The 24,568-nt window shown below is 38.3% G+C and overlaps 3 protein-coding genes across 7 annotated transcripts in view; 2 read left to right on the top strand and 1 right to left on the bottom strand.

Annotated features, from left to right (window-relative positions):
* Nucleotides 1–1,603: 1,603 nt before the first annotated feature.
* Nucleotides 1,604–9,330, bottom strand: LOC122065128 (cytochrome c oxidase assembly protein COX19-like). 2 transcript variants are annotated; one of them, XM_042628936.1, is made up of 5 exons: nucleotides 9,057–9,330; nucleotides 8,314–8,489; nucleotides 7,272–7,360; nucleotides 6,832–6,929; nucleotides 1,604–1,926 (listed from the first exon to the last, which is right to left on the bottom strand). In XM_042628936.1, the coding sequence occupies exons 2-5, from the start codon at nucleotides 8,321–8,323 to the stop codon at nucleotides 1,785–1,787; spliced, it is 339 nt and encodes a 112-aa protein (XP_042484870.1). In that variant the 5' UTR covers nucleotides 8,324–8,489; nucleotides 9,057–9,330; the 3' UTR covers nucleotides 1,604–1,784. The 2 variants fall into 2 exon arrangements, with proteins under 2 accessions (XP_042484870.1, XP_042484871.1); XM_042628937.1 differs by having other exon boundaries at nucleotides 8,314–8,392.
* A 4,191-nt stretch (nucleotides 9,331–13,521) lies between these two features.
* On the top strand, nucleotides 13,522–21,686 carry LOC122065126 (integrator complex subunit 3 homolog). 3 transcript variants are annotated; one of them, XM_042628933.1, is made up of 5 exons: nucleotides 13,522–17,913; nucleotides 19,046–19,109; nucleotides 19,233–19,305; nucleotides 19,416–19,522; nucleotides 21,221–21,686. In XM_042628933.1, the coding sequence occupies exon 1, from the start codon at nucleotides 14,356–14,358 to the stop codon at nucleotides 17,815–17,817; it is 3,462 nt and encodes a 1,153-aa protein (XP_042484867.1). In that variant the 5' UTR covers nucleotides 13,522–14,355; the 3' UTR covers nucleotides 17,818–17,913; nucleotides 19,046–19,109; nucleotides 19,233–19,305; nucleotides 19,416–19,522; nucleotides 21,221–21,686. The 3 variants fall into 3 exon arrangements, with proteins under 3 accessions (XP_042484867.1, XP_042484866.1, XP_042484868.1); XM_042628932.1 differs by having other exon boundaries at nucleotides 18,873–19,109; XM_042628934.1 differs by lacking the exon at nucleotides 19,416–19,522 and having other exon boundaries at nucleotides 18,873–19,109.
* A 1,829-nt stretch (nucleotides 21,687–23,515) lies between these two features.
* The window catches only part of LOC122065132 (single-stranded DNA-binding protein WHY2, mitochondrial), a 20,482-nt gene continuing 19,429 nt past the window's right edge, over nucleotides 23,516–24,568 (top strand). For both annotated transcript variants that reach the window (XM_042628941.1, XM_042628942.1), the window contains exon 1: nucleotides 23,516–23,671. In XM_042628941.1, the coding sequence (XP_042484875.1) occupies nucleotides 23,643–23,671 (29 nt within the window). In that variant the 5' untranslated portion in view covers nucleotides 23,516–23,642. The remainder of the gene's footprint in view (nucleotides 23,672–24,568) is intronic.

Below are 24,568 nucleotides of genomic sequence, written 5' to 3'. Positions count from 1 at the left end.
TCTTGGACATGCCAAACACAAAGAGAATTTATTGAACCAAGAAAAAATAGAATTTTTCTTTTCTATTCTTCTCTTGACTACCAAACACAGCCTAGGAGAATAATTATGACCCTAGATTTCCTTCATCTTGGGCTTTTAGTAGCACTTTTCCTATTATATTTTTCATGTGAAACTAAAGGCAGCCCTCTCATTAAAATAAAGAGTGCATACAGATTCAATATCTTTTTTTTTTTTTTTTGGGTAGCATATATAGATTCAATATCACTGCAGCATTACTCAAATGTGAACAAAACTCCCGCACCCTCCACTAAAAAACAAACCCTCAGCTTCAGTCATTTACTTCCCCAAAATGCCAATCAAGGCCAGGTGCGGAGTTGGAGAGTGAACTTTAGATTTCCAAATTTATTCAAAGACTTCACAGCAATCACTGTCCAAGGGACATAAAGAATATTCACATTATATTTTAAGGTCAAGACTTCCTAGAAAGCCACTCAGCTATGGACTTTATTTTCGATTTAGCTCGTAAAATGTTAAATGGTAATAGGGAGTACGAACAGTAACAAGGTAATATACCAACAAACTTTTTCTCCAAAAAATTAAAAAAGACTTCCCTTATGTTCACACCATCTTTACATGCAAAAGGTTCCTTTTCTAAATCCCATATGTTTTAAGGTCAAGTAAATAGGTAAATGGATACCTGTTGCCCTAGCCAAAATCACCTATACTAGGATATCTGTTAAAAACGAAACAAATACTAATAATAGATTAATGCCTCTTCCCACAAGAAAGTAGAATCGATGATAAAAATGACTTCCAAAATTAAGCTCCAGAGACAAATAAGATAACCAGAATATTAACCTAGGAGATCAGACAGTTGAAACCAAAAATTTCTTGAAAATTAGAAACTCAAGCATCCCCCACTTGATATCAGCCACATGAGACTCCACATGACCATCAAAATTTTCTGGATAAGTAGATCCCACCAGCTCCTATTTACTTATAGAATTTCAGTTCTAGATGTGTACTTGGAGAAAAAAGCATGTCAAAATTTACTTAAGGTCAAAGATCAGAGACAGAATTATGAGCCATTCAAAGTAACATATGAGAAAAATTGAATGAAAATTGGGTATATGATTGAATTTGACCAGTGACTAATCCATGAGGGACTATCAATACAGTTGAAAGCAGCCATGTCATCAGCCATTCAGCCACGTGTACAAATTCAGCTGAGACAGGTTTTCAAGCTTGGCAACACGTCCGTGCTGCACATTTTTGCCTAGAAACCTAGAAACCCAATGCTGTGAAACGAGGCAACACAACCTGCTAAACCAGGCAAAATAACAATTCTTATCAAGAAAAGAGGCAAAACAACAATAATGAGAAACCTGCTTCCATAATGTAATTTTGTGGAAAAGTTCCTGTGGAGACTTCTTGCCAGACATTGTCAGCCCTTGGAAGTGGGATTCCAAGTTGAGATTTGTTGCAAATTTACTAGATGTGAGGGTTCACACGGATAGTTGATACACAAACTGCACATGGAACCATTCCCCACTATTTTATCTCGACTTTAGGAGGATCTGCAATCTATAAAAAGCCAAAATGCTAGCACCCAATAAAATAGAGCTTTCATTAATTTTCCTCAATTAATCTGCAAATAAAAGAACCTATGCCATTTCAATTCTAGTTCTTTGCATATAAGCATTTTGTGATCGTTATCAATATTTTTTCTTTTCAGTCAAAGGTGAATTCCAAAACTTAGGTCCCATGGACAATTTACTTCAGCCTCAAGTAGTTGCAGTCTTATCTTGAACACCACTCAAGGCATTGCCTTTAGCACCAGTATTTACATTCTTCCGTTCAGAAGCTTCCTCTTCGCCCTCCCTACCAAATCCAAGCTCAGACATATCTTGCTTTGCCATTAAGTTCCTGAAGGCCCCAGAGAGAATATCAGTCATATGAAATTTTCCTGAGTTCCAAAAATTGAGAGATCTATAAATATGCAATCAGATTACCTAAATATCTGACATTCTTCGATTCAACTGGTAAAAGATTATCATCTTCACATGGATTTAGGAAGATTATAGAGCATCTTCATAGAGACATAAGACTGGAAAAGTAAACTTGGGATTGTACTACTACTTGATTATCAGATATCTCCAATCAGTTAGTTTAAGCACAGACGATGATGACAGAATCCAAAATATTTAGCTATTGTGACTGATATAGTTAAAATTAAATCAGCGAAACCTAAACACTACACTCTCCTCATGGGTGGGCTCCCCACCGCACCAGGTCAGAGAACCCTCTCCCAGATTATATTTTTTCTTGTTCCTCCCAATCCCTCTAATGCGGTCACGATTCAAAGACACACCCATTCTTCTTGTAATAGATTGGTTTGGGCTTTAGTTTTTGGTCTTTTTAGTTGCAGCAGACTAAAATATAAAGCCCAAAACCTAAGTGTAAAGATGGGTGGGGGGGACCAATATCAAGTTTCAGAGCTATTTAGGAATGTTAATCTATGTTGATTTCCATGTTAGTCCTTAGCTTGGAAGATAATTTAGGTGTCTAAAGTCCATATTAGAAAGGTAATTGGTTGTTTTTAGATTTCTTTTCCTACAGATAAGAATTCAAGCTCCCTTTCAATTGGAATAATGAATTAATCTGATTTTGGTTTGGAAATTATGGTTCTTACCTAGTTCATTGTTGTATTTTCTCTCCTCCTTCACACTAGTTATCTCTTATCTATCTTCTTCCCTCTCACAGTAATCTCCTTCTCTCTTCTTCTTTTCCCCATCTTATCTCCCAACATTTTTCTCTGTTATTTCTGGCATTTCTTACTCGGATAAGATCTGATCCTGCTCCATTGACACATCTTCATTTATTCCTATTTTCTCTCCACTAAGACATATTGACACCTTCTCTCCCCACTCAACTTCACCTCATCGATATCAACTAATTAGATAATTTAATTTCTGATTTTTATCCTGGAAAATAGTTATTGAAATCTGGTAGTTATTCTTTTAAAATCTGATTCTTAGATCAGAGATCAGATTTGGCCCATTCTAGCCTTCAGATCGAGATCTCTTCATCCAATGCCATTATTGGGCCACTACCTGTAGGCCAATCTAATTGGTCCGTGGCACCCTCCTTTTTTTCTGGTTATCCTCATCATCCACTTTTTGATCTAGAACATTCTACATTGAGGCTTTCGGCTTTCTCCACAAGTTAGACCTTTTGAACAGTCACATCACCAATGATCATAATCTCAGTTTCACACAAACAAACAAATTGCAACTAGAAGCAAGAGTGATATCATCAGCAACCCTCACGAAAGAATACCCAGAGTCATAGGGCCGATGGAATAAGAAAAACTCCAAATAAACTAGGGTTCCTAAATACAGAAAAAGAAGTGTGAAACACAATAGAATTAAAAAACACAAGAAATGATTTTGATTTTATAAATTCTAGGGATAAGAGAAGGGTACTTGGTAAAGAGGAGAATTGGAGAAATCAGAGAAAGACAACCAAATCAAACCCAAAACTCAAGATATTTGAAACAAAAGCATTATGTAGGCACCCAGACCATGCTGCTTAGAGAATTGATTTCATTAATTTCTAAACAGTATAGTTAGGTTTGTGATAAGTCGTTTGAAGAAAATATCCTGATTAATATATTGCAAACTGAATGAACAATGGCATGAATATCCAAACACCAAAGTGAAAAGGAATAGGGGAGAAACAACTCAGATGCATGCAAAGGTTATATAGATGAGAAACTCAATGACCTCGACGGCTGCCAGGGTTCTCCATAATTGTCTGTTCATAATTATGGTAGCTTTGTCTAGGGCTTCTATTTCGTAGGGATGAAAGGGGAAAGAGGTAGCAGACAGGTATTTTCCTCATTTTCATTTAAGTTGAACTTTTTATTTTATGAACAATATCACATATTTTAGATTTTCATTTTTTTGCTGTGTCATAAGTTATTGATCACTTGGAGGCAATGTAAACTTAGTCCAGTTCATTCTCTCCAGTTTAGAAGGCTGTCCAGCACTAAACTTACATTGGAAGATGATGCAGCAGCGCTCCGATGGATCGACACAAACCCGCTCCAGAACCTGGACCAAGACCCAAATCCAATTTGGGTTCCAAGTTAAATAGAATATTTTAGGATTTTATTTTTATTTGACAATATTTGTTTCCTATTTGAGTCCTTATTTGCTTCTAATTATGTTAGCCTAAGTGTAGGAGATTCTATTTCTATCTTAGTCTTTGATTTTAATTAGAACGTTTTAATTTTATTTTATTATAAATTATACATGTAATTCATGAGAAGATTAGTTGATGAAGAATGAATTGAATTTGGAGAACCCTCCGTGGCTGTCTTCCCCCCCCCCTTCCTTCTCTCTTAATCTGTGAAGTCTCTCCCTTCCCCCTCTCTCTCTTATCTCCTCTTTGTCCAGCGAGACAACCCCCCCTTTCTTGCGATCTTTCTTTTCTCTCTCCTCTTCTTTCTTCTTCCTCTCCCATCGATCTGCTACCTCTTCTAGTTTCTGTATCCACTAAACCAATACTGTTACTCTGTTTTCTGGGTAACATAAACAGCCCTGGTTGTTGGAGTCGATCCCCATTGATACTCTTCTGGTGGGTCTGAGCTTTAGGGCATAAGAAATCATGACTTAGCGACATGAATCAGTCCCTAATTTCATTGCTACCGTAGAATACTCATTTGGATCTAGATCTGAACCTGCAACTACCGCTGATCCTTGTTCCAGCAGATCTCTATTGGTCAATTGGATCCTCATGGTTCAAACTAAAATTCTGATCGAAGGTTACACTCATCAAGGCAATCAGAAACCCTATGATTTCAACCCATGTGATCAATCCTATTGAGAGCTCTAGCTTTCATACTTGGCTGGTCTTCCGCCTCCATCTTCTTGGCTGGAGGTTGAAGACAACCCCCAAGAATAAAGAATCGTGGGCCTGATTTTAGCCTTTTACTTTCTGTTTTTCCCATAATACCCCTCTCAACCTCTTATGGGACTCTCTCCCTTTGCCGAAACTCAGTCTTTGTTTTTTTTGTCTTTTTGTCTTTTTGTCTTTATCTTTGTCCTTTGTGTTTCCAAAATGCCCTTACTTTTCCCCCTTTTTTACTCCAACCTTTTGCCTTAATCTTGCTTCCCTTCACAATAATTCTTAATTCCCTGCATATCTGATGGAGACATCAAGATGTATAGACGCAAGAATAAGAAGAAGAAACAACTATCTTTGTGGCTGGAAGAATAGAAATAAAAAGAAGAAAAAAGAAGAAGAAAAAGGAGGCTTGATCCAGCCTTTCCAGCACTGGATCGAGTCCCTCTCTCTTTCCAGATTTCAGCAAATCTTGTGGACCCCATTAGTTGTTAGTTTAGTAGTTTATTTTTAGAATATTCTTTTCCTTGTAGTCTTTTTAATTAGGAAACTACTTTATTAGTTGTTAGTTTTTGGGAAGTCTTTATTTACTTTCCAATTGCCTCTTTTTATTTTAGTAACTAAGTTTATTATTTATGTAATGGCCTAGGCCACGATGGGGTTAATGAATGAACAATATTTTTTTGAATGCAAAAGGTTGTCATCCTCCTCTCTCTCAAGATCTCCTCTCACTCTCGGCTTCTCTCTTTTCTCGCCTTTCTCTCTCTTTCTTTCTCGCTATTCTGTCTTTCTCCTCATCTCTCTCTCTCTTTCACTTCCCTATTTTATCGATTACTGTTCTGGTTTGCTACGGTTACTAAGTATTGCAGAATGGAGATCAACTCAGTTGCAAAATATTCATCGGAATGCTACTGAACAATTAATCACCAAACTATAATTTTTCCTTCATTAAGTAAGGTGGATTGCACTCTTATCTTGGAAGACCTCGAGTTCTTCTTTACTCCTCTGGCTTGGACAGCAGGTAAGTAATCAAACTAAACCCCCCCCCCACCTCCATTAATCCCCTGTTATATGTTGCAGCCCATTATCATTGAAACCAACCCATGCCCCTTCGTTTATGCCTATTTTACCTACTGTTTTAAGTCTTTTCTTCACTGTTATATCTCCAAAACCCTTGCTGATTTTCTATTTTAGTTCGTTGCTAGAGGACATTGATTGTTTGCATATCTTATTTGGTGTCTAAATTGATTTGTGCTAAACCTAACATTCGCATGACGTTTGTTCCCTTCCCCATGTCCTCACTTGAAGCTTAAGTAAGTTTTTATGTGTTTTTCCGCTTAGACTGATATTGCTCCTAGCTACATGTTGATTTGCATTTATTTATTGCATGTTGAATCTTGTTTTGCTGAGCATATCTAAATCCCAACCTAATCCCAAGCCCCCCCCCCTAAGTTTGTCTTACCCTAATTGAGTCACTCTTGTAGGGACCTTAGTTGTCTAGGAAATCCCCTACATCAATATCCCATCAGGCCATCACTTACTTGAACCCTCACTTACCCCTTAAGATTCCTCCTTATTTACAAAACTGCCATTGTTTTTGATATTTTTGCTCTTTATTTAGGTGGGCCCACACCCACCTTGGGATTGAATTCCTAGGGCCCACTGGACCCTCATTAGAAGACCATATCCACTTTTAGAAAGAAACAGTTTTAAGTACTTGTTGGTCAACATACCAATAATTTTTTATTTTTGGTAATAATAATTAGTTATATAAAAGATAAGGCAAGTTCAAAAAATGTTCAGAAAAAAAAAAAAAGGGTTCTGCATTTTGTGCTAATATATTGGAGCAGCGACATAACTTTTTTAAAATCAAACACAGCCATAATACAGAACATTTCTGTGGAAATTACCCAACTTACTAACCTTTCCATACGACATTCTAGGTACTTCTTTGAAAAGCGTCTACATGTTTCAGATTGATAGCCAGAGGATTTGAGACAAGCAATGTATTCTTTCTTTTCCTGAAACATATCAGTTGAATATTAAGACATCTTGAAGATGAGTTTGAAGGTGCCAGCTAGCTCAGCTGGTAAAGTTGCATGCTAACTATAGCAGAGACCTGGGATCAAATCCCACCTTCATATGGGGGCTTGGTTGGTGAGGTTCATGAAATGGGGGGTTCAGTTCCCTTGCAATACCTTTTGGAGTGAACCAACCCACCCCCTCCAAAAAAAATTTTAAGACATCAAGCACATGTAGCATTAACCAATTGACTCAAGCAAAATCACTTCCATTAAGTATTGTTTGATATATGGTAAGGCATTAGGAAATTGATATTTTAGGAAGAACCTTAAGTGATATACCAAGTCACATTCATGCATGTGATCCAAAGGGAAGATGCCTTTTTCTGGAGGTATGGGTCTCAATCCCCTGTTCCCACCAAATGCACCACCTGCCAAAATGCCATTCTTTTACCAATGAAGAAAAATGACAGGAAAGTAGTAAAGCACATAACAAAAGTTGCTTCTTCCACATTTCCATAGAAATAATTAATGCATCAAACCAAAACAATACGTATAAAAGGATGCAAGGTAATTGGAAATGCATCAAACCAAGAAGAAAAGTACAAAAGGAAAACAAGGTAATCAAATAACTCTTAAGCATCTAGAAACAAAATAAAAGTAACTATTTGTAACCATCGGTTACAATTTGTGGATTTGTTTCTCTCTCTCTCTCTCTCTCTCTCTCTCTCTCTCTCGTGGGGGCTGGGTAGGGTTTAAGGTTCCATTATTTATGGTTTCATAGAGATTTCCTGCAATTATGAGGGCAAACTTTCATCAAAATCTAAATCCTCTGCTGCTATTTTTCTTTGTATTCTCTGTTGAAGTGCTACTTAAATTTCATCCTTCTTATCCAATAACCTCATCTCTAAACAATGAACCCTTAGACCTATTGGAAGATGGTTGGTATCGCAATGATTACCCTAGATAACTAGTTGATCTTGTGGGCATACAAACCCTACATCACTTGGGTCCATCAATTCAACAGTTTTGAATCCACCGACTCTTTATGGTTAATCAATAATTTAAGATAAACTATGGTTAAAATCCTGTAAGCTCTTGCAGTAAAGACGTCAGTTACTTGAATTAGAAAGTTTGAATTTTGTTCAAGGAAAATTCTGGGGTAAGTCAACAAACCAGAATTTATTAAATAAGCAAGTTGATTAGAATGAAACAATGACCCACTTGGTTGAAAATAAAATAATTCTTTTTGATAAATTTCCAATGATTTTATAAGAAATGAAAAAATTGGAAGCAAACCTGTAAGACCAGATATTACAAGCCCATATCCCCCCCCCCATAAAATAATTACCACAGAAAGCAAGGAGATTAGAGAGTTACTTACCTGCACTCATCTCTTTGTTTCTCTATCCTTGCCACGATTGATTCTGCTTTACTGGAATATATATGAAAACTAGCAACTCCTGGCAAATATGCTTAGGTCATGTCTTCTTCAATTGACAAGAAGCAGGTTTAATGCCCCAACAAGTTGAAAATATATAAATTGATGACCAATGAAGACTGTTGAAGAGGAAGATTATTATAGTCAGCAAGGTGCAGATGGGTGTTTTTCAGGAAAAACTTTCTGCAATAAATTGCAATGGAGAACGATTCGGGATAATGTGAACAGAAGAGTGGTCAGAACAGCAACATCCAGGGCTTATTCTCAATCAGTAATCATGAAATCTAATGAGCTAAGGTCATACATTACAATTCAAATTTCAATATACCAATACTCTTCAGTTTAGGTCAGGATTTTCTTCAGTAGCCTCCACATAATCTTACATCCAGTCTAGAACCAAACAACCCATTAAAAGCACCACAGTCAAGAAAAAAAATCAATAAATAAATATCACCTAAATTTCTACCTAGTCGATACTCCCACCTCTCTTCCTATCGCATTCCCCCGATAGTTTTTTCAACTTCTTATAGAAAATTTTCTTTTAAAATAAAAATAGTACGAAAAATACTGATAACTTCTTCGTAAAGCCTAAAGCTGGAGATTCTTCATGCATTTTAGACCGATCAGACCTAGAAAACAAGTATACAAGGAAACTAGAGAGAGAGAGAGAGAGAGAGAGGCTTAACTGAGCTTCTGTGTCCGGTGAAGGGGCCCCCACGATCGATTGCTATAACTAAAATCCTATTTTGGTCTCGAGCCACTTGAAACTCACCGGAATTTTGCTGGAGAGTGAATCCGACTGGAGCCCCCGGCGCGATCAGGGGTAATACTGTAATAGAAATTGACTCGCAAAAATGTAATTTTCTTTCACGAGACGGAGAGTAGTGGCAGGCTAGCTTTTTTATTTTTTTGGGGTAAGGGTGGCGGGCTAGCAACGCAACGCAACCCCACGCCACGCCGAAGTGTTGCTCATCGATCAAAAACCATATATATATATCCATGGGCTTTCTGGCTACTTCTCTTGGTCAGATGGCAATTAAGAAATCTTCATGGATAGAATCGGAATTTTCTTTTTTTTTTTTTTGGGGAAGGGGTGGTAAATGGATGGATAAAATTTTGGGCGTGAGAACCTTGTCGGTCTATTGTAGGAAACATTAGATCAGTAGGTCAATGGGAGGGTGCACATAGTGTATATAGCACATATTAAGGGGGCAGCATGGCCTTTTTGCACCTTATATAATGTGGGTATTTCTTAAGTCAAACTGACAAGGTTCTTTTTCTTTTTCATATTTTACACTATAAGTAAAAAAATATAAAAATAAATAAATAAATAAATAATAAATTGAACATTCCACTGTCTACTACAAAATGAGTCAAAACCTTGTTAATTACGTGATGTTGAGGCCTCCTGGATCAATTAAGAAGCTCATTGGAATTTAACATTTAGTTAACTTTTTGACCAGCTATATTATATTTTGGAACAAGTCAAGGATTGCTTGAAGAGCAAAAAATATAATTAGGAGAGTGCTTATGCAAAAGAGAAAGGTGTCATTTGCAAATAAAAGATGGGTAATTTTAATGGCCTACCAAGACAAGTTGATATTTCTAAATAAATTCAACTCTTTAAAAACTAGAGAAGGGGAGAGAGACCTTTCGTAGCTAAGATAAACAAGTAATGATTGAGGGAACAACTCTATCAAATTCCTCTAGAAGCTTCAAAATAATTAAAACTGTAGTCATTCAATTTAATAGAGTAAGAGACAGCTACGAAACCAAGACATTGATAAGGTCATCCAAATTTTTGAAAACCCAAGGAAGTGGAAGAGAGCCCTAATATAATCTTATTCCCTGCGATCATGGCCCTTAGACATATGTAATTTTATAACCACCAAACCCTTATATTTTTTATACGTTTCATGAAATGGATGATTTCCTAGGCTAAGATAATGTTGTCATTTATTTGTCTACCCTTTAAAAATGTAGCATAAAAAGGAGAGATAAAACGGGATAGCATTGATTGAATTTGTCGTAATAGAAGCGTGAAAACTATCTTGTAAAGCTACAGTGTATAAGCTAATAGGTTTGAAATCCTTAGCACAAGAGGCCTTATCTTTTTTTTTTTTTTGCGGGAGGAGGGGGGGCTGTGGTGGGGAGGGGGGATTAGGGCAAGCAGGGTGATTGATCCTAATTGGAAGCAGAATAAAATGGAAAACATCTGTGATCAATTTTACAGCATCATTTTTCACAAATTTCCATAGATGGAAGACAATAGGAACCCCATCGTGACTTGGACTTTTGAAAGCATCAATACTAAAAACAGGTAGAGTTCTAAATTCCCCTTCAAAAGGTAGAGAACACATATCTCACTCTCACTCTCCAATGAGGACTCAGGAAAAGAGATTCTTTAAAATTGAAGGATCTTTTCTTTTGAAATAATAAAAAATAAAGATACATGTTACGCAAGGACATTAGCAATCACAAAATAATCATATACAAGGGACCCATTTTCATCTTTGATGTAATTAAATGAACATATTTTATGATTTATTTTTGCAACATGGTAAAATTTTGTATTATGATCACCTTGGGAAACATACAAGTGCCCTGCCTTTTGAAACTAAAAAAAATTATTCTGCTTTAAGCATCCAACTGAGATCTTAAATAAGACCACATAGTTGTTCTAAATTTTCCTCAACGGGGTTGAATTTTTGAAGACACCGATTTGGGAGATCAAGTTTTCCAACCAAGGAGATAATAAAAAAATATCTCTATTCAACAATTTAGGTGAGTGCATTAAGCCACAAATTCTAATTAGTAGGTTTCTATTATAAGCTTCCAGCAATCTTTGTTTAAAAAAAAAAAAAAATCCCTAGGTGCTCAAACCAGGCCACCTGAAAAGGAGAAGTTTCTAATAGAGCTATGGGTAGCCATAGAGGGGTGGGCCAAACCTCTGTCAAGGATTTCCTTTACTAAAATTGGTAATTTCATCCAAAAGCCCTGTTCCCCTCAATGGGGCAAAAACTGAGAGTGTTGAAATTTTTAAAGCATTTAGGGGTAGGGAATTCCTCATGATCATAGAACTTTGTTTTATAGAACAAGAAGAATAATAAAAATGGAATTTTATTATTATTTGCCCTCATCTTATGACCACTGTATTGGGCATATTTAATTTTAAATTGTTATATACTCCCTATTTACCTTGATTTTTGTCAGTGGCAAGCTAAGGAAGGCTCAGAGAAGTTATTATTCACAAGAGCTTGGAGCCATCTGGGAATGGGAGGTGTGCTAACCTCTCCTATCCCCTCAAGTATCTGAACTACCATACCCATTGATGGTCTATGAACTTCGTTATCTTGGATGCACCAAGAAGCCAATTGACAAGCTCTGTTGAGCTCTGTAAGATCAACATTACCTTCTAGTCTGTAGTCCAAAAGGCTGAGGATTTCTTCATCTTCATTGATTTTGCTTGCTTCCCAAATAGGAAAGAACCAGCTTGTGACCTGTTATCCCACCCTTCACGGAGACGTTCGTATAATTGGTGCTTTCGTTGAGAGTTATGGCCGACGGAACTTGTTGCGCCCTACTAGATTTTGTCAAGCTTTTCAACAAGATGATGGCAAAGTACAACGAACGTCTAAACTTCCTTCACTCCACTATCACCTCCCAACAACAGTCAATCTCTGAGCTCATGTTGCGACTCACCACCATGGATGATTGCCTTGAACAAGCCTTGCACCTTAACCCATCTTCCTCACCTAAAATTTATTCTGGCAGTCCATTCACCTCGACCTTACCACCGCCTCATACCACTCAAACCCATGAGATCCCCTTTTGATTTTCCTAGATTCAATGGTGTTGATCCAGTCAGATGGATCTTCAAGGCAGAACACTTCTTTGATTACCATGGTGCCGCCGACGATCGACGCCTTATGATTTCTTCCTTTCACATGGATGGCCCTTCCCTCTAGTGGTTTCAAGGGGTGCTCCGTGTCACTCAGTTCAATATTTGGCCAGATTTCGCTCAAGTATAGTCATTTTGGGATTTCCAAGTTCAAGGATCTTCAAACCACTCTGCCCAATGGATTTTCCTGAGGAAGGGTTAGATTCGACCAATGATGACGATGAATCTAGTCGTGGTGTCTTTCAGAATCTTGACCCATCCAATTTTAAGAAACTCTTTGCAAAAGAGTCGTCGTGTCAAAAGTGTCATGTACTATCTTCACTTTAGTGATTGGACTACTTAATTCTTTTATAGTATTTCTTTATGAATGTATAAATGTTTTTTTCCAATTTTCCTTTGTGATGCAAAGTCTATTCTGCTTGTTTTTTTAGGAGTTGTTTCCCTTCATAAGGTCTGTTTAATAGGGGAATGATCGCCTTATATTGTTTTTTCTTTTTCTTTATAATATAACTTTTCTTACCTATGGAAAAAAAAAGAGGGCAGAATGCCCAAACCCACACAGTTGGCCTCAGTTAGAAACCAATAATCTCATATCGAAGCTTTGGCAAACCTCACCATCATCATATCTCCTCCAATTTTAATTAGCCGTTTCATTTCTAGACCTCGATCCGACACCCCCAGTGAAGTGCTTGGCTTTGCAAAGCATGGACACGCAGGCAGGTGGGGTTTCGGTGATAGGAAACCTAATGCAACAAGGGTTCATGTTGGAGCTCGACCAGTGTTATCAATTCGGCCGAATAATTCGCGAATTATTCGGCAGAACCAAATTTTTCCGAATTTTATCAAAAATTATGACCGAAACCGAATTAAAAATAAAATTCGGTAAAATTCGCGATTTTTTCAAAAGTGAATATAAAACGCGAATAATTCGGATTGAATCCAAATTAAAACGAATTATTCGGTCCACTTAAACAGTATTTAAAAAAAAAAAAAAAAAAAAACCCAATAAGCTTTTTTGACCGCTTTTTTGACCGAATCCTTAAATTAATCAATTGAATTATTCCGAATAATTCTCCACCCGAATAATTCTCGAATCCGAATTTGCTAACTATGAGCTCGACTCAACAGGAAAGGGACGAATAGAATAGAGGTTCGATTTTCCATTTTGGGTTAAAACCTCTTAAACTGGGTGGGTCATTATGTATACCTGGCTACCTGCTAAATGATGGGTCGAAGCCAACGAAAATGGGTTAGACTTAGACACAACCTCACCGTCTATCTTTGCAAGGCCAAGTGTCATGCACAGAACACCTCACTGCACCTCACCGCTAGAACCCTCTCACTGCAGACGATGTTTTTCCAACCGCTTAAACCCCTTACACCCCCAATCCAATGGAATCATCATTTAAAATGCGAAACCCTTGTTTCAGGATTCACCTGGCAGATTACATTCTTCGCCAAGAACCATTGGATAAATCAGTGTAAGATGGGGTTGGGGCTTGGGATTATGGAGAAGCTTGATACTCTGCAGTTCTTTTGATTTCATGCTGTCAATGGCATGAGGGTTTGATTTGTCAAGCCTTTTAGACAGAGATTGGAGCTGCATCAATGTTGAAGTCGAGTTAAGGGCATCATCAATCATGGAAAAGCTTGAAGTTCAGGATAGTGAAGGTGGGATTTAAAGTGGATAATGCAGGGCGAACAAAGAAGAAGAAGAATAACTGTTTTAGTCTAGATGAAGGAACCTTTTAAGATGGAGGGCTTCGATATTTTTGTGATACGAGCATATGTGACAGTAATCACAACCCTATGAAAGGTATTTGGAGCTCTGGCTTTTCTGAGTTCATCGAAGGGCACTTTCTACCATCTTCGATTTCACTGAAGCTGCCTGAGGTCACTTCAGACTTCTTTTGTTTTCAGTTTCCTCGCAAAATTCAACATCCCCAACCCATCTGTAACTTCTCTAATTCTTCTTCAGATCTCTTCTGCTTCTGTTTGTTCAGTATTCCTCTTTCATTCATTTTCTTCCAGTTTACATCCATTGATAACTCTGGTTTGCTTCTCTTACTGTTGATGAATCAAGCATGGCTTCTGAACTATTCCGAATGGCTCCTCATGAAGCCGAAAACCCGACGGAGGTCTCGCTGAGGGAAGCTTTCGTGCTTCTTCAGAGTCAGCTGAAACCCCCTTTCCCTCTAACAATTGCAACTCCACCAGAGTATTTACAGCTTAATCTGGCTATCCTGTTTGGGGTTTTGGTTGAACCTTACCTTGCCAAAACTTATTTTATCCACTTAAATGCTATCGTAACTGATGGGTATGAATTTTTCGTTAGTTTGCTTCTCAAGATAGTAACTGAATCGTACCCTAAAATTCTCGAATCTGTGAGGGCTCAATTGATATGTGTTTCTTCAGAGCTCATTGGTGTCTCGGCTATTGGGGTTGATAATTTGTTGATTTCCCTGATGAGGCAAATTGTTGGTGGGGATTATGGTAATTGGAACTTGTGGTTGTGCATGGAATTGCTAAAGACTTTATTGGCAAAGTGGGATTGGCTTTTGGAAGAACCATTCGTTTTGACAAGTGCTCTGTTTACATATCTCCGTTTGTTAGCCGATCATTTTAGATTGTCTGGTAGCACACAGTTAGATCCCTTGAAGCACATGGAGATTGATTTTTGCATTAGAGTTTTGAAAGAACAATTTACTTTGTGTTTGAGGATTGGAAGGGACCTTGTTCGGCTTCTGCAGGACTTGGCACATATTCCTGAATTCAAAGCTATATGGAAGGACTTGTTATTGAATCCTGGTAAATTTAGGGCTCCAGGATTTTCTGACATTTCACAGCTATACCACTTAAGGACATCTAGCCGTTATCTCTTACTTCGGATCACTCTGGAGATGGAAAATCAATTGCTGTTCTTACTGACCTATGTGAAATGGGGGAGACAAAAGCGTTACCAGGTGTGGTTTGCTAGGAAGTTCCTATGTGGACCTGAAAGAGAGACCATTATCTGTGACCTTGTTCGGTTCAAATGTTGTCCTCATCGCCCTCCTAACGAAATTCTACAATCAGATATCGTTCCAAGATGGGCCATGATAGGTTGGCTGCTGACATATTGTAGGAAAAATCATGTGCAGGCCAATGTGAAGCTGGCCCTTTTATACGATTGGCTGTTCTTTGATGATAAAATCGATAATATCATGAACATTGAGCCAGCGATCCTTTTGATGGTGAATTCAATTCCTCAATACATTGACATTACTAGCAACCTTCTTGAGTTCTTGTTCCTTCTCATGGACAACTATGATGTTGAACGGAAGGATGTCATAGCTCAGGGTGTCTCAGCAGCTTTTGGTAACCTTGTCAGGAAAGGAGTGGTTCACTCATTGGATGCTTTGACCTCTTGCAATAAACTTTCTCCACTTCTCAAAGAGAGGCTTGCAAACATCTTTCCTCGTTTAAAATCAGGAGTTTCTAGAGCACACCCCACTTGTGTTCCTCGCGTTTCCCTCCCACCCTTTAATTTTCCAAGTCCGTCAAGCAAAGGAAGGCAAACATTAGTTTTGAGCGAGCAAAAGACTCTTTTGTGTGACAGAGAAAATGGATTTGACGATAAGGTTTCTAAAGCACACCCCATTTGTGTTCCTCGCGGTTCCCTCCCACCCTTGAATTTGCCCAGTCAATCAAGCCCGGAAAGGAAGACATTGGTTTATAGGGAGCAAAGGACTCCTTTGTGTAACAGAGAAAATGGATTTGATGATAAGGTTTCTAAAGCACACCCCATTTGTGTTCCTCGCGGTTCCCTCCCATCCTTGAATTTGCCAAGTCCATCAAGCACAGAAAGGCATACATCAGTTTTGAGGGAGCAAAGGACTCTTGTGTGTGACAGAGAAAATGGATTTGACGATAAGGTTTCTAAAGCACACCCCATTTGTGTTCCTCACGTTTCCCTCCCACCCTTGGATTTGCCAAGTCCATCAAGCCCAGAAAGGCAGACATCAGTTTTGAGGGTGCAAAGGACTCCTTTGTGTGACAGAGAAAATGGATTTGATGATAATGTTGTTTCTGCATCTGATAACCCAGTTACTTCTTGCAGTGAAGTCATTGTAGTCAATGGTGAGCAATTTGATATCATAGGGAATTTGATTAAAAAATATCAAGAAAGCATTAAGCAGTCAAATGAAATGGGACTTCAAACTTTAAAAGAGCTAATATTGTCATTTGCAAGTCCTGTTAGCCACACACTTGATACTGCAGCTGTGGATGATTCTGATCCCAGAGTGGAAGTATTAGCTTGTCAAATAGCTGAATCATTCAAATTAAATGGGTATAGCATGTTTTCATCTCTCGAAGCCAATCATCATGATGAAGTTCTCTCTGCAACAGCCCTAATTACGCGTGCCTTTATCTTTTCTCAAAATGAAAGGATGCAGAAGATGTTTCTGTTCTGGTCAAAAAATGGTTGTCCAGTGGGAGCACGCTTACTATGTTATGCATCAAGACTTACTCATGAGGCAGAGTTGATGGGATGCTTGAGGAATGCTATGGATGAAAATAGCTACCCCAAGCTAAGTTACTCAGAAATGTCATTATTGAAATGTCATATTAATGGATTTCTTACTTTTATGAGTGATTGGAGGGAAGATTCTCTTGATGTCAATCAAGTAGACGGTAAGTTGGTTGCTAAGTTGGTAGAAAGTGCTTTTGCTGCTTACAGACATTTCCTTGTGTTATTAAGCAGTAATTTATGTAAGGAAGCAGGTACTTCTGTAGCTAAGCTCTTGTTTTCTGACTTAATGACTTCTTGTGGGTGGGGAATGAAAAGATTGAAGTCCTTATTCTGCAGCCTCTTCTCTCATCTTTCTAATTTATCTGTTGGTGATGAAAATATCATAAGGTTACTTGTGGACAGATTGAGTGACTCAGATCTAGTCAGTGTGCAGTTTGGAATAGGTTTGAAAATGTTTTGTATCTTCGGGGAGGACACTGAGAATATTTTGCATTTGATTAAGATCTCTATCAATTGGGGCTTTGCGGAACAGCAGAAGTTGTGGGGCTTGATGAGATCGGAGCTGGCAGTCTCTAAGGTTCAGGTGGATAGGGTAGTCTGGTATTTCTTCTGCGGAGGTGTCTTAGATCCAAATGTACATTCCATTGCAGTAGGACTTCTGATGCTGTCTAGCTGTTGTGCTCCTACACCTGAGCTTGTTGGTGCAGTGATGTCATTAGCTGATGATCCCTTCCTGGACTTTTCTGCGACAATCTTGGCTAGTTGGTCTGTCTCAAATGCCCAAATGTTATTTAATAGCTTTGCTAAATATTTGGAAAAAATCAACAAGAAGAATGGTCATTCGATCTCTTCTATTTCTGGTGGGATTAGAGTTAACCACTCTACCATTTTGAAGTTCTTGAATTTTCTCGACAAACAAGGGTTGGAAAGCATTAACCATCTGAACAACACACTAGTAAATATTCCGGAAATAAAAGCCAAATTATCAGAGGTAGCAGCGGCTCACAACAGAAGACGATTGCTCTGTCAGTAACAGGTGAATTTCTTAGTTACAATTGCAGTCTGTGGTCGGAGGTTGACATTCCATCCAACTGAGTTGATTTGAGGTGTTTTCCTTCTCATTTGTCAGGTACTCTTCCATTCAACAAAGACTTTATTTTTTCGAGTTTTTCTATGTCTGATTTTGTTTGTCCATTACCCTGTCGGATGCTTTAAGAGGATAGTACATTAAGTAACAGAAAGGGAATGGTAAATATATAAATGGTAAAGTTGGTAGATTAGTAAAAAACAATAGAGTACTTAATATAAAAACAAACCTTTTAAAAAGTGAGATTTATCAAAATGGACTGTCATTGTGGTATGGAGGGAGAATTTTTTTTCTTCCTTAGAACTTCTCCTGAAATACTTTATCTACATCTTTTCTGATTGGTATTTCTGTGATGGCTTTTCTTCGTATGAGACCCAATTGCTATACCCCTTTCCTTTTAAAATCTTTGATTTGGATTTTATGATTTGTTATGTGATGGGCTGGAACTAAATATTCAACAGTGGCAGTAAAATGTTCTTATCTGCAATACCTCTTCCATTTGACTGCAATATCAATGGTGAATTCTTCTCATCTCTATTTACATTGATTACTGAATATCAAGGGACAGCACATGTACTTCGTGTGAATCATAACCTAACTGGTTATCATTCAACCTGGGGTTTCAGATGACATGAATATTGTTGAGATCTGTGGTATAAAGGCAGTGAGAAATGATGGTTGTATGATTTTAGCAGACTTGAATCTTGTTGAGATCTATGGTGGCAGTAAGAAAAGAGGGTGTTATCAACCTTTTTTCCCACCTTTTCTGTTGTTTTTTTCGTCATTTTATTTGTATGTCACTTTTTTCTGTTTAGTGCCAATCAGTGCTAGCTTTGTTCATTCATCCTTTTAATAATTAATAGGCTATGAATTTTGAGTAATTATGCAGATACCCATGCTATTGTACATTGAAGAATTTTATTCGGTTAGGCTACCTGATTCAATTTTTAAAAACACGTTTAGATAGAAAAATATTTAATTTTCCTTGCATGAAATTGCAGAGTGAGTGGATACATCGAGACATCAGAGACAGAAAAAAAAAACCGTTCTAATTGTTTTCAGTACATTTTGGCTCAAGCTGTCCCAAAACAATTGAGGCATTTGTTGCTTGAGAGTTGAGACAAAACTGCAATGCCTCTGGTTGTACATTGATTTCCATCTCCTCTGAATCCAGAGCTGGAGCTGTCTTGCCTGATGAGGTAATGCCATCTGTCTTGGCATTATTCCTGTTGAAACAGGTGCAGTAACAATATCTCTCTTTTCAGTTTCAATCTTTATCACATTTATTTCATTTATTTTTGCTTTTTTGACCCCATTTTGTTTGGAATTCTGAGATTTGTATCTCACCTATTTGATTTCAGATGGAACCAAGCAAGCCATAGTTTTAGTGGATCTGTTTGATTTGCCTCCAGATAGCTTCTGGCTTTAAAGCAGGTGTGTTAATGCTCTCTCTCTCTCACTCTCTCTACAGTTTTGTCATTCATCATCTCTGAACCTTTCTTTTCTGGGGATGCCACTCATCTGTTTCCTTTAAAAACGCCCAGCCACTCTGCAAACAATGGGTCTTAATCTTCTGAGTGGATGAAAGGGAATTGAGTACAATGGCCACCAGGATTTCAGGATTTACCTATTCTGTTTTGCAATGTCACAGGTAAATCCTGGTTTTTTCAGTTTATCTGATGTTTTGACTGTTTCTATCCTCCATTGATTTGTTGTTCAGTGTACCATGTTTCTATGGGTTATAATTCTTTGCTTTTTATGTGGTTTCTCAAGTAATTTTCTTTGTAAAAAGATACGCACAGCTGCTTCCTCAACCATTGTGTGTTTGATGTACCTGCATTCAAAGTATTTGATCTTTGATCATCTGGAGGGATTGAACTGTTCTTGTACTCAGGGATATCTAGGCTGCATATTGTTCAACACTATTGTTAGACATTGAGGAAAATGATTGATGTAACTAGCCCCATTTAGTTGGTTTAAGACTGAGTTGACTGTTGTGTGGAGTTGAGTATATTTTGTGAAATTATTTTGACACATACTTCAATCATTCTTGTGCATCATCCATTAATATTTCTCATCAGGAAGCCAATCAAATATAATAATTTCCCTTGAATTAATGCCTGTTTCCGCTTCACATGGAAATATCAAGATAGCAACTTCGCATTCTTGGATCAATCCTTGATAGAAATGCCATAATCTCTCCACTGGATCTGGATGCGGAGGGGAGTTTTAGGAACAAATCCCCTGTTCAGCCCTACCCTATAGTGGAGTACTTATTTTTCCCCCTATCTAAGCTATATCAACATAGCCAACTAGAAAACTCATCCACTTGTCAATTATGGGTGTAGTAATACACACTCGTAAATGATTGGTGTCAGAATTTTAGCGGTTGCTCGCTGGTTTGATGTTAATAACCATACAGCTTGGGTGTGGTTTGTTGGTTCAGTTTTTTTGGATGTTTCTCAGATTTTGTCCATGTTTGAGTCTGTATATTTTAAAGTTATGCGTGGTGCTTGATGTTTGTTGCTACTGTATTAATTCACTAAGGCTCCGTTTGTTTCGGCTTGGAAAGCTTTCCCATAAAATCAGATATTTTGCTTTGTTTTTTAGTTTGGAAAATTTTCATATGGTAAAATTTTACAGTGGGGCTACTCTTTTCCGGGAAATAGGATGGAAATTTTACCCTAAAATTTGTTGGTAAAACAACTTGGAAAATCTATCGGGGTTTGAGACTCATTCCTCATCTCCTCCTTCCCTCTTCCCTGCCAATCGCCTGTGGACTCCTCTCCTCCTCATCTCAGAGCAGATCTGTTCTCTCCTCCTTTCTCATCTCAAAGCCGATCTCCTCATCGTAGAGTGGAGAAAATCTCGACTGGGATCCCAAGTGACGTTGGTGCGACCGTTGAGTTTTCTCATTTTCTCCATTCTGCAATCCGTCTTCGCAGCGTATCGAGTGAAAGTTCCGGTTTCAAACTTCGATGTTCAAAAGAGAGAATTCTCCTTTTTTCTATTGCTTCCATTACATTCTATTCTTATGGTTGATGAGAAATCAGTATTTTTTTCGACATTCCTCTCCCTCTTTTCTAACAGGTGATGTGTGGTATTCGACAGAGGGTAACTGACTTGAGAATTTGCTCCCCCTCCCCTCTGTTCGATGCATTTCCCTTCCTTCATCTGTTGCATCATGAATCGTTGAACTTTATACCATCACCAGATCTACCACTTTTAGATCATTAGTTCTCGTCTCATTAGTCTATTTTGAGAGCTCTTCCTTTTCTATGGTGGATGGGTGGTATCATATTTGAATACTGTAAATTTATTGGGGCTTATATAGACTTTGAATATGCAGGATGTCAACAAGAGTCAGAAGCTCGAGGACTGGGCAAGGGCTTGCAAGGAGCACAACAGTTACACCGGTGGGAACTATAGTTACAGTTGAACCCTTCAGAGATGGACCATTGGATTAACCATGACCACCCATGATCCTTGCTCTTGGGACCTACTACCATATATTTTGAATATTTTGAGTAAAAAAGAGCAACCCAGTGCACGGGGCTCTTACTACTGCAAGGTCCTAGAGGGGCAAGTGTATGTAGCCTTAACCCCTCATTCGCAAGAGAGGCTGTTTCCAAGTTTTGAACCTATGATCAACATGTTGCAATAGTGTATGTATAGAGGGACTATAAACACTGAAAAGGAAACTTGGAAAGGTTCCTACGAAGTCGATATGTAGATTCCTCTATGTCATGCCCTCTGGAATTCTATGCGATGGAGATAGAGTTCAGTCTCTGTATTGAAAGCCCTTTGTATACAAATCGCATCTGCAATGCCTATTTGGTGGGAAACACACTAGCATAGTGGGAATAAGTAATGAACTAATTATCACACTTGTTTCTCACCACCACCATATTTATAGGACAAGTGTTTTTTGTCCAAGAGGGGCATGAGCACCTTTACACAGGACGCAAGCCCTCAAGAGGAGGGGTGTGGTGGTCATTCTATGTCTCTTTTCTGTGTAGGGATTGCTCTTGAACAGAAAACCGTCCCATATTAATCTCCACTAATTTTAGGCAGCGCATTGTTTCTGCTTTTAATCAAGCCTTATGCCTTGAGGCATGGCATAGACAAATTCCTATTCGGTTGGTTGGTCGATCAGTTATTGATCCTAACTGGGTTCAAAGTAATTGGGCTATTCATGCTTTAAACGGCAAATAGACTAATTTGGGCTGTGGTTTATACGGACTATAATCAGGTTAGGTGGCTTAAATGGACTATAAACGGTCGGTTATTGATTCGATTGGTCCCAGTCGGGTGACCATTAGGTGACTATTTTGCGCTGAGAATACCTAATATTTTATTGATCAGTCCTTGAGTTTGACATTTTTATTAATTAATCAAAAGGATCTTGGACTTCAACCGGCCCGTCTAGGTTACGCCTACCATTACATAACAACTTTTGACATCCCAAAGTCAGTGACTAATCAAATTGATCGATTCGGGGTCATCCTGTACTGACCTATTTGAATTAGACTGATCACAATTGAATCAATTGTCCTTAACATATGCAGAGGCTGATTCTTAGGGTTTTCCATGCCGATTCCAATCCAATTTGCAGTAGGATTCGCTGAGACCAATCCAGATCCTGATTTTGGGTTTCTAAGCTTTGTATAAAATCTACAGATTGCGACTGGAATGGTGGTACTAGGGGTGTCAACTGGTCGGGCTGGGTTGGTCTCGGTCAGGCTTAATTGGGCTTGACCACTTGAAAGCCTTGCACTGTGAACGTCTGTTTAAGTAAACGGGCCTAGCTTTGGGAGGTCATGGTACGGTTTATAATCGGACCGGTCGGTGTCAGGCTTTAATCGAGCTTCCTTAAACAGGTCTTCACCAGGTTATGGACCTATTTAAGTCTAAATAGGCTTTAAACGTGTTTACTCTAAAATTATTTTCTTAAGTTGGTTGAATGTTCAGAAATACGTGAAACAAATCTTTAATAAAAAAGAAAAATTATATGAGATTATGGTTGTTCTTACAGAGAAAAATAATAGGTTATGACCTTTACAACTTACAAAATAAATCTTAATTAAATCAAAATCTATTACAAAACAAAGGGTAAGAAAGTTTATTTTGTTTCTTACTAATAGTGGCAAAATAAGAATTTTATGTAGTCTTAAAGGAGTCGGACTACAACGAGTCGATTCAAGCAGGTATATAAACGTGACAGTTCAATCGGGCGCCTGACGAGCTAGTTACTTTCATCATGAACATGAGCCCGACACGTTTATTAAATGGGCTGATCCAAGTTAGGCCATAAACGTATCGAGCTCGATCAAGCCTACCGGTGTGGACTCAAAATTGACACCCCCAGGTGGTACCACCGATAACCAACCTATCTCAGCGAAGCTTTACTTCCTTTATTTATTTATTTATTAACAGACAAAAAATGTTCGTGTGCATCCAGTGGTCAAGGTGTGCGTCCAGGTGCTTTCAGCTGTACGATGGGCACTTGATGTACCGGGCACCGGAGAAATCCTGCTCCAAAGAATGCTACCCAAAAACAGGGGTTGCGAAGTGACCACTTTACCACCTGTTGGATGCCTAGCGCTCACATTGCCTTCCACCCCAATCGGTACAGGTAGCGTTCTCTCCACCTTCTCTATTTCCTGTCATCTGTTTCCCTCTCTTTCTTTCTGTGTCTGTCTGTCTCTCTCTTTCCCTCTCTCTCTTTCTCTGTGTGTGTCTGCTTAAGCAGGTTCTACTTTCAAGGCAAGATGATGAAGCTCTCGCAGTTCGTGTGCAGGTGAGTGTCTTGACCGACAGTAGCTCATCACCGGAGCAGTTCTCATTTTTTGTGATTTTGTTTTTTGTTGAAACGATTCTTAGGTTTACAAGCTAAAGTTCTTTGTGCTTGAAGTAGTCGTTTTTTCGTTTTTGAATGTTTCATTTCACCAATGTTAAAGTATTGCTCTTGCATCCTATACCTTTCCCTATTTATCGTACTTTAGGGGAAGTAATAATCTACGGCCTTACATTGGAAAGAACTTATTTCTTTATGAAGATCAGTTCATAGGCTCTGTGGTGACTAACAAATATTCACTTGTCAGAAGTGCGTCTTTCAGCTTAGTTACTGTAGATGTTGATATATATATCTGAAATCTCTCTCTCTCTCTCTCTCTCTCTCTCTCTGAAAGTGTAACTTGTTATACTTAATTATTATTGGGGACCCATATACCAGCTGGTCAGATATCATGTCTCTTTTTTTCCTAATAATCCTGAACAGAATTGAATCCTGGCATTAGTTGTGAAGGATGTGTCTCTTCCTTCCTGGCCATAAGCTTCCTGGAAATCCAGACATGGTTGCTGTATCTTTTAGTTCTTCTACCCGTTAATTGTGGTTATGAAATATTTAGGTTGTATGCAGTAAAGAGGTGATGTCGGGACAGATTACTGTCCTGAACATGGAGGAAACTGACAGATTTAAGCCTGGAATAAAACCACATTACAGGGACCACAGCAGCAGCAGCAGCAATAGCTCTGAGAGTCTATGTATCTCAAATTTTTTTTTTGTTGGGCCCCCTTTTCTGTATTTCGCTCCCTCAGTTTTCTTTCTAGTACACTTATAATTCTTTAAACACAAATCATGGCTTCCTGTTAACCCATGTTACTATGTGCTCTAGTTTGGTATTTCATCCCCCCC

Source organism: Macadamia integrifolia, unplaced genomic scaffold (assembly GCF_013358625.1).
Source record: "Macadamia integrifolia cultivar HAES 741 unplaced genomic scaffold, SCU_Mint_v3 scaffold1887, whole genome shotgun sequence".
Taxonomy (NCBI): Eukaryota; Viridiplantae; Streptophyta; class Magnoliopsida; order Proteales; family Proteaceae; genus Macadamia; species Macadamia integrifolia.
The sequence above is the reverse complement of the archived record's forward strand: the minus strand, read 5'-3'. Positions and strand labels throughout refer to the sequence as shown.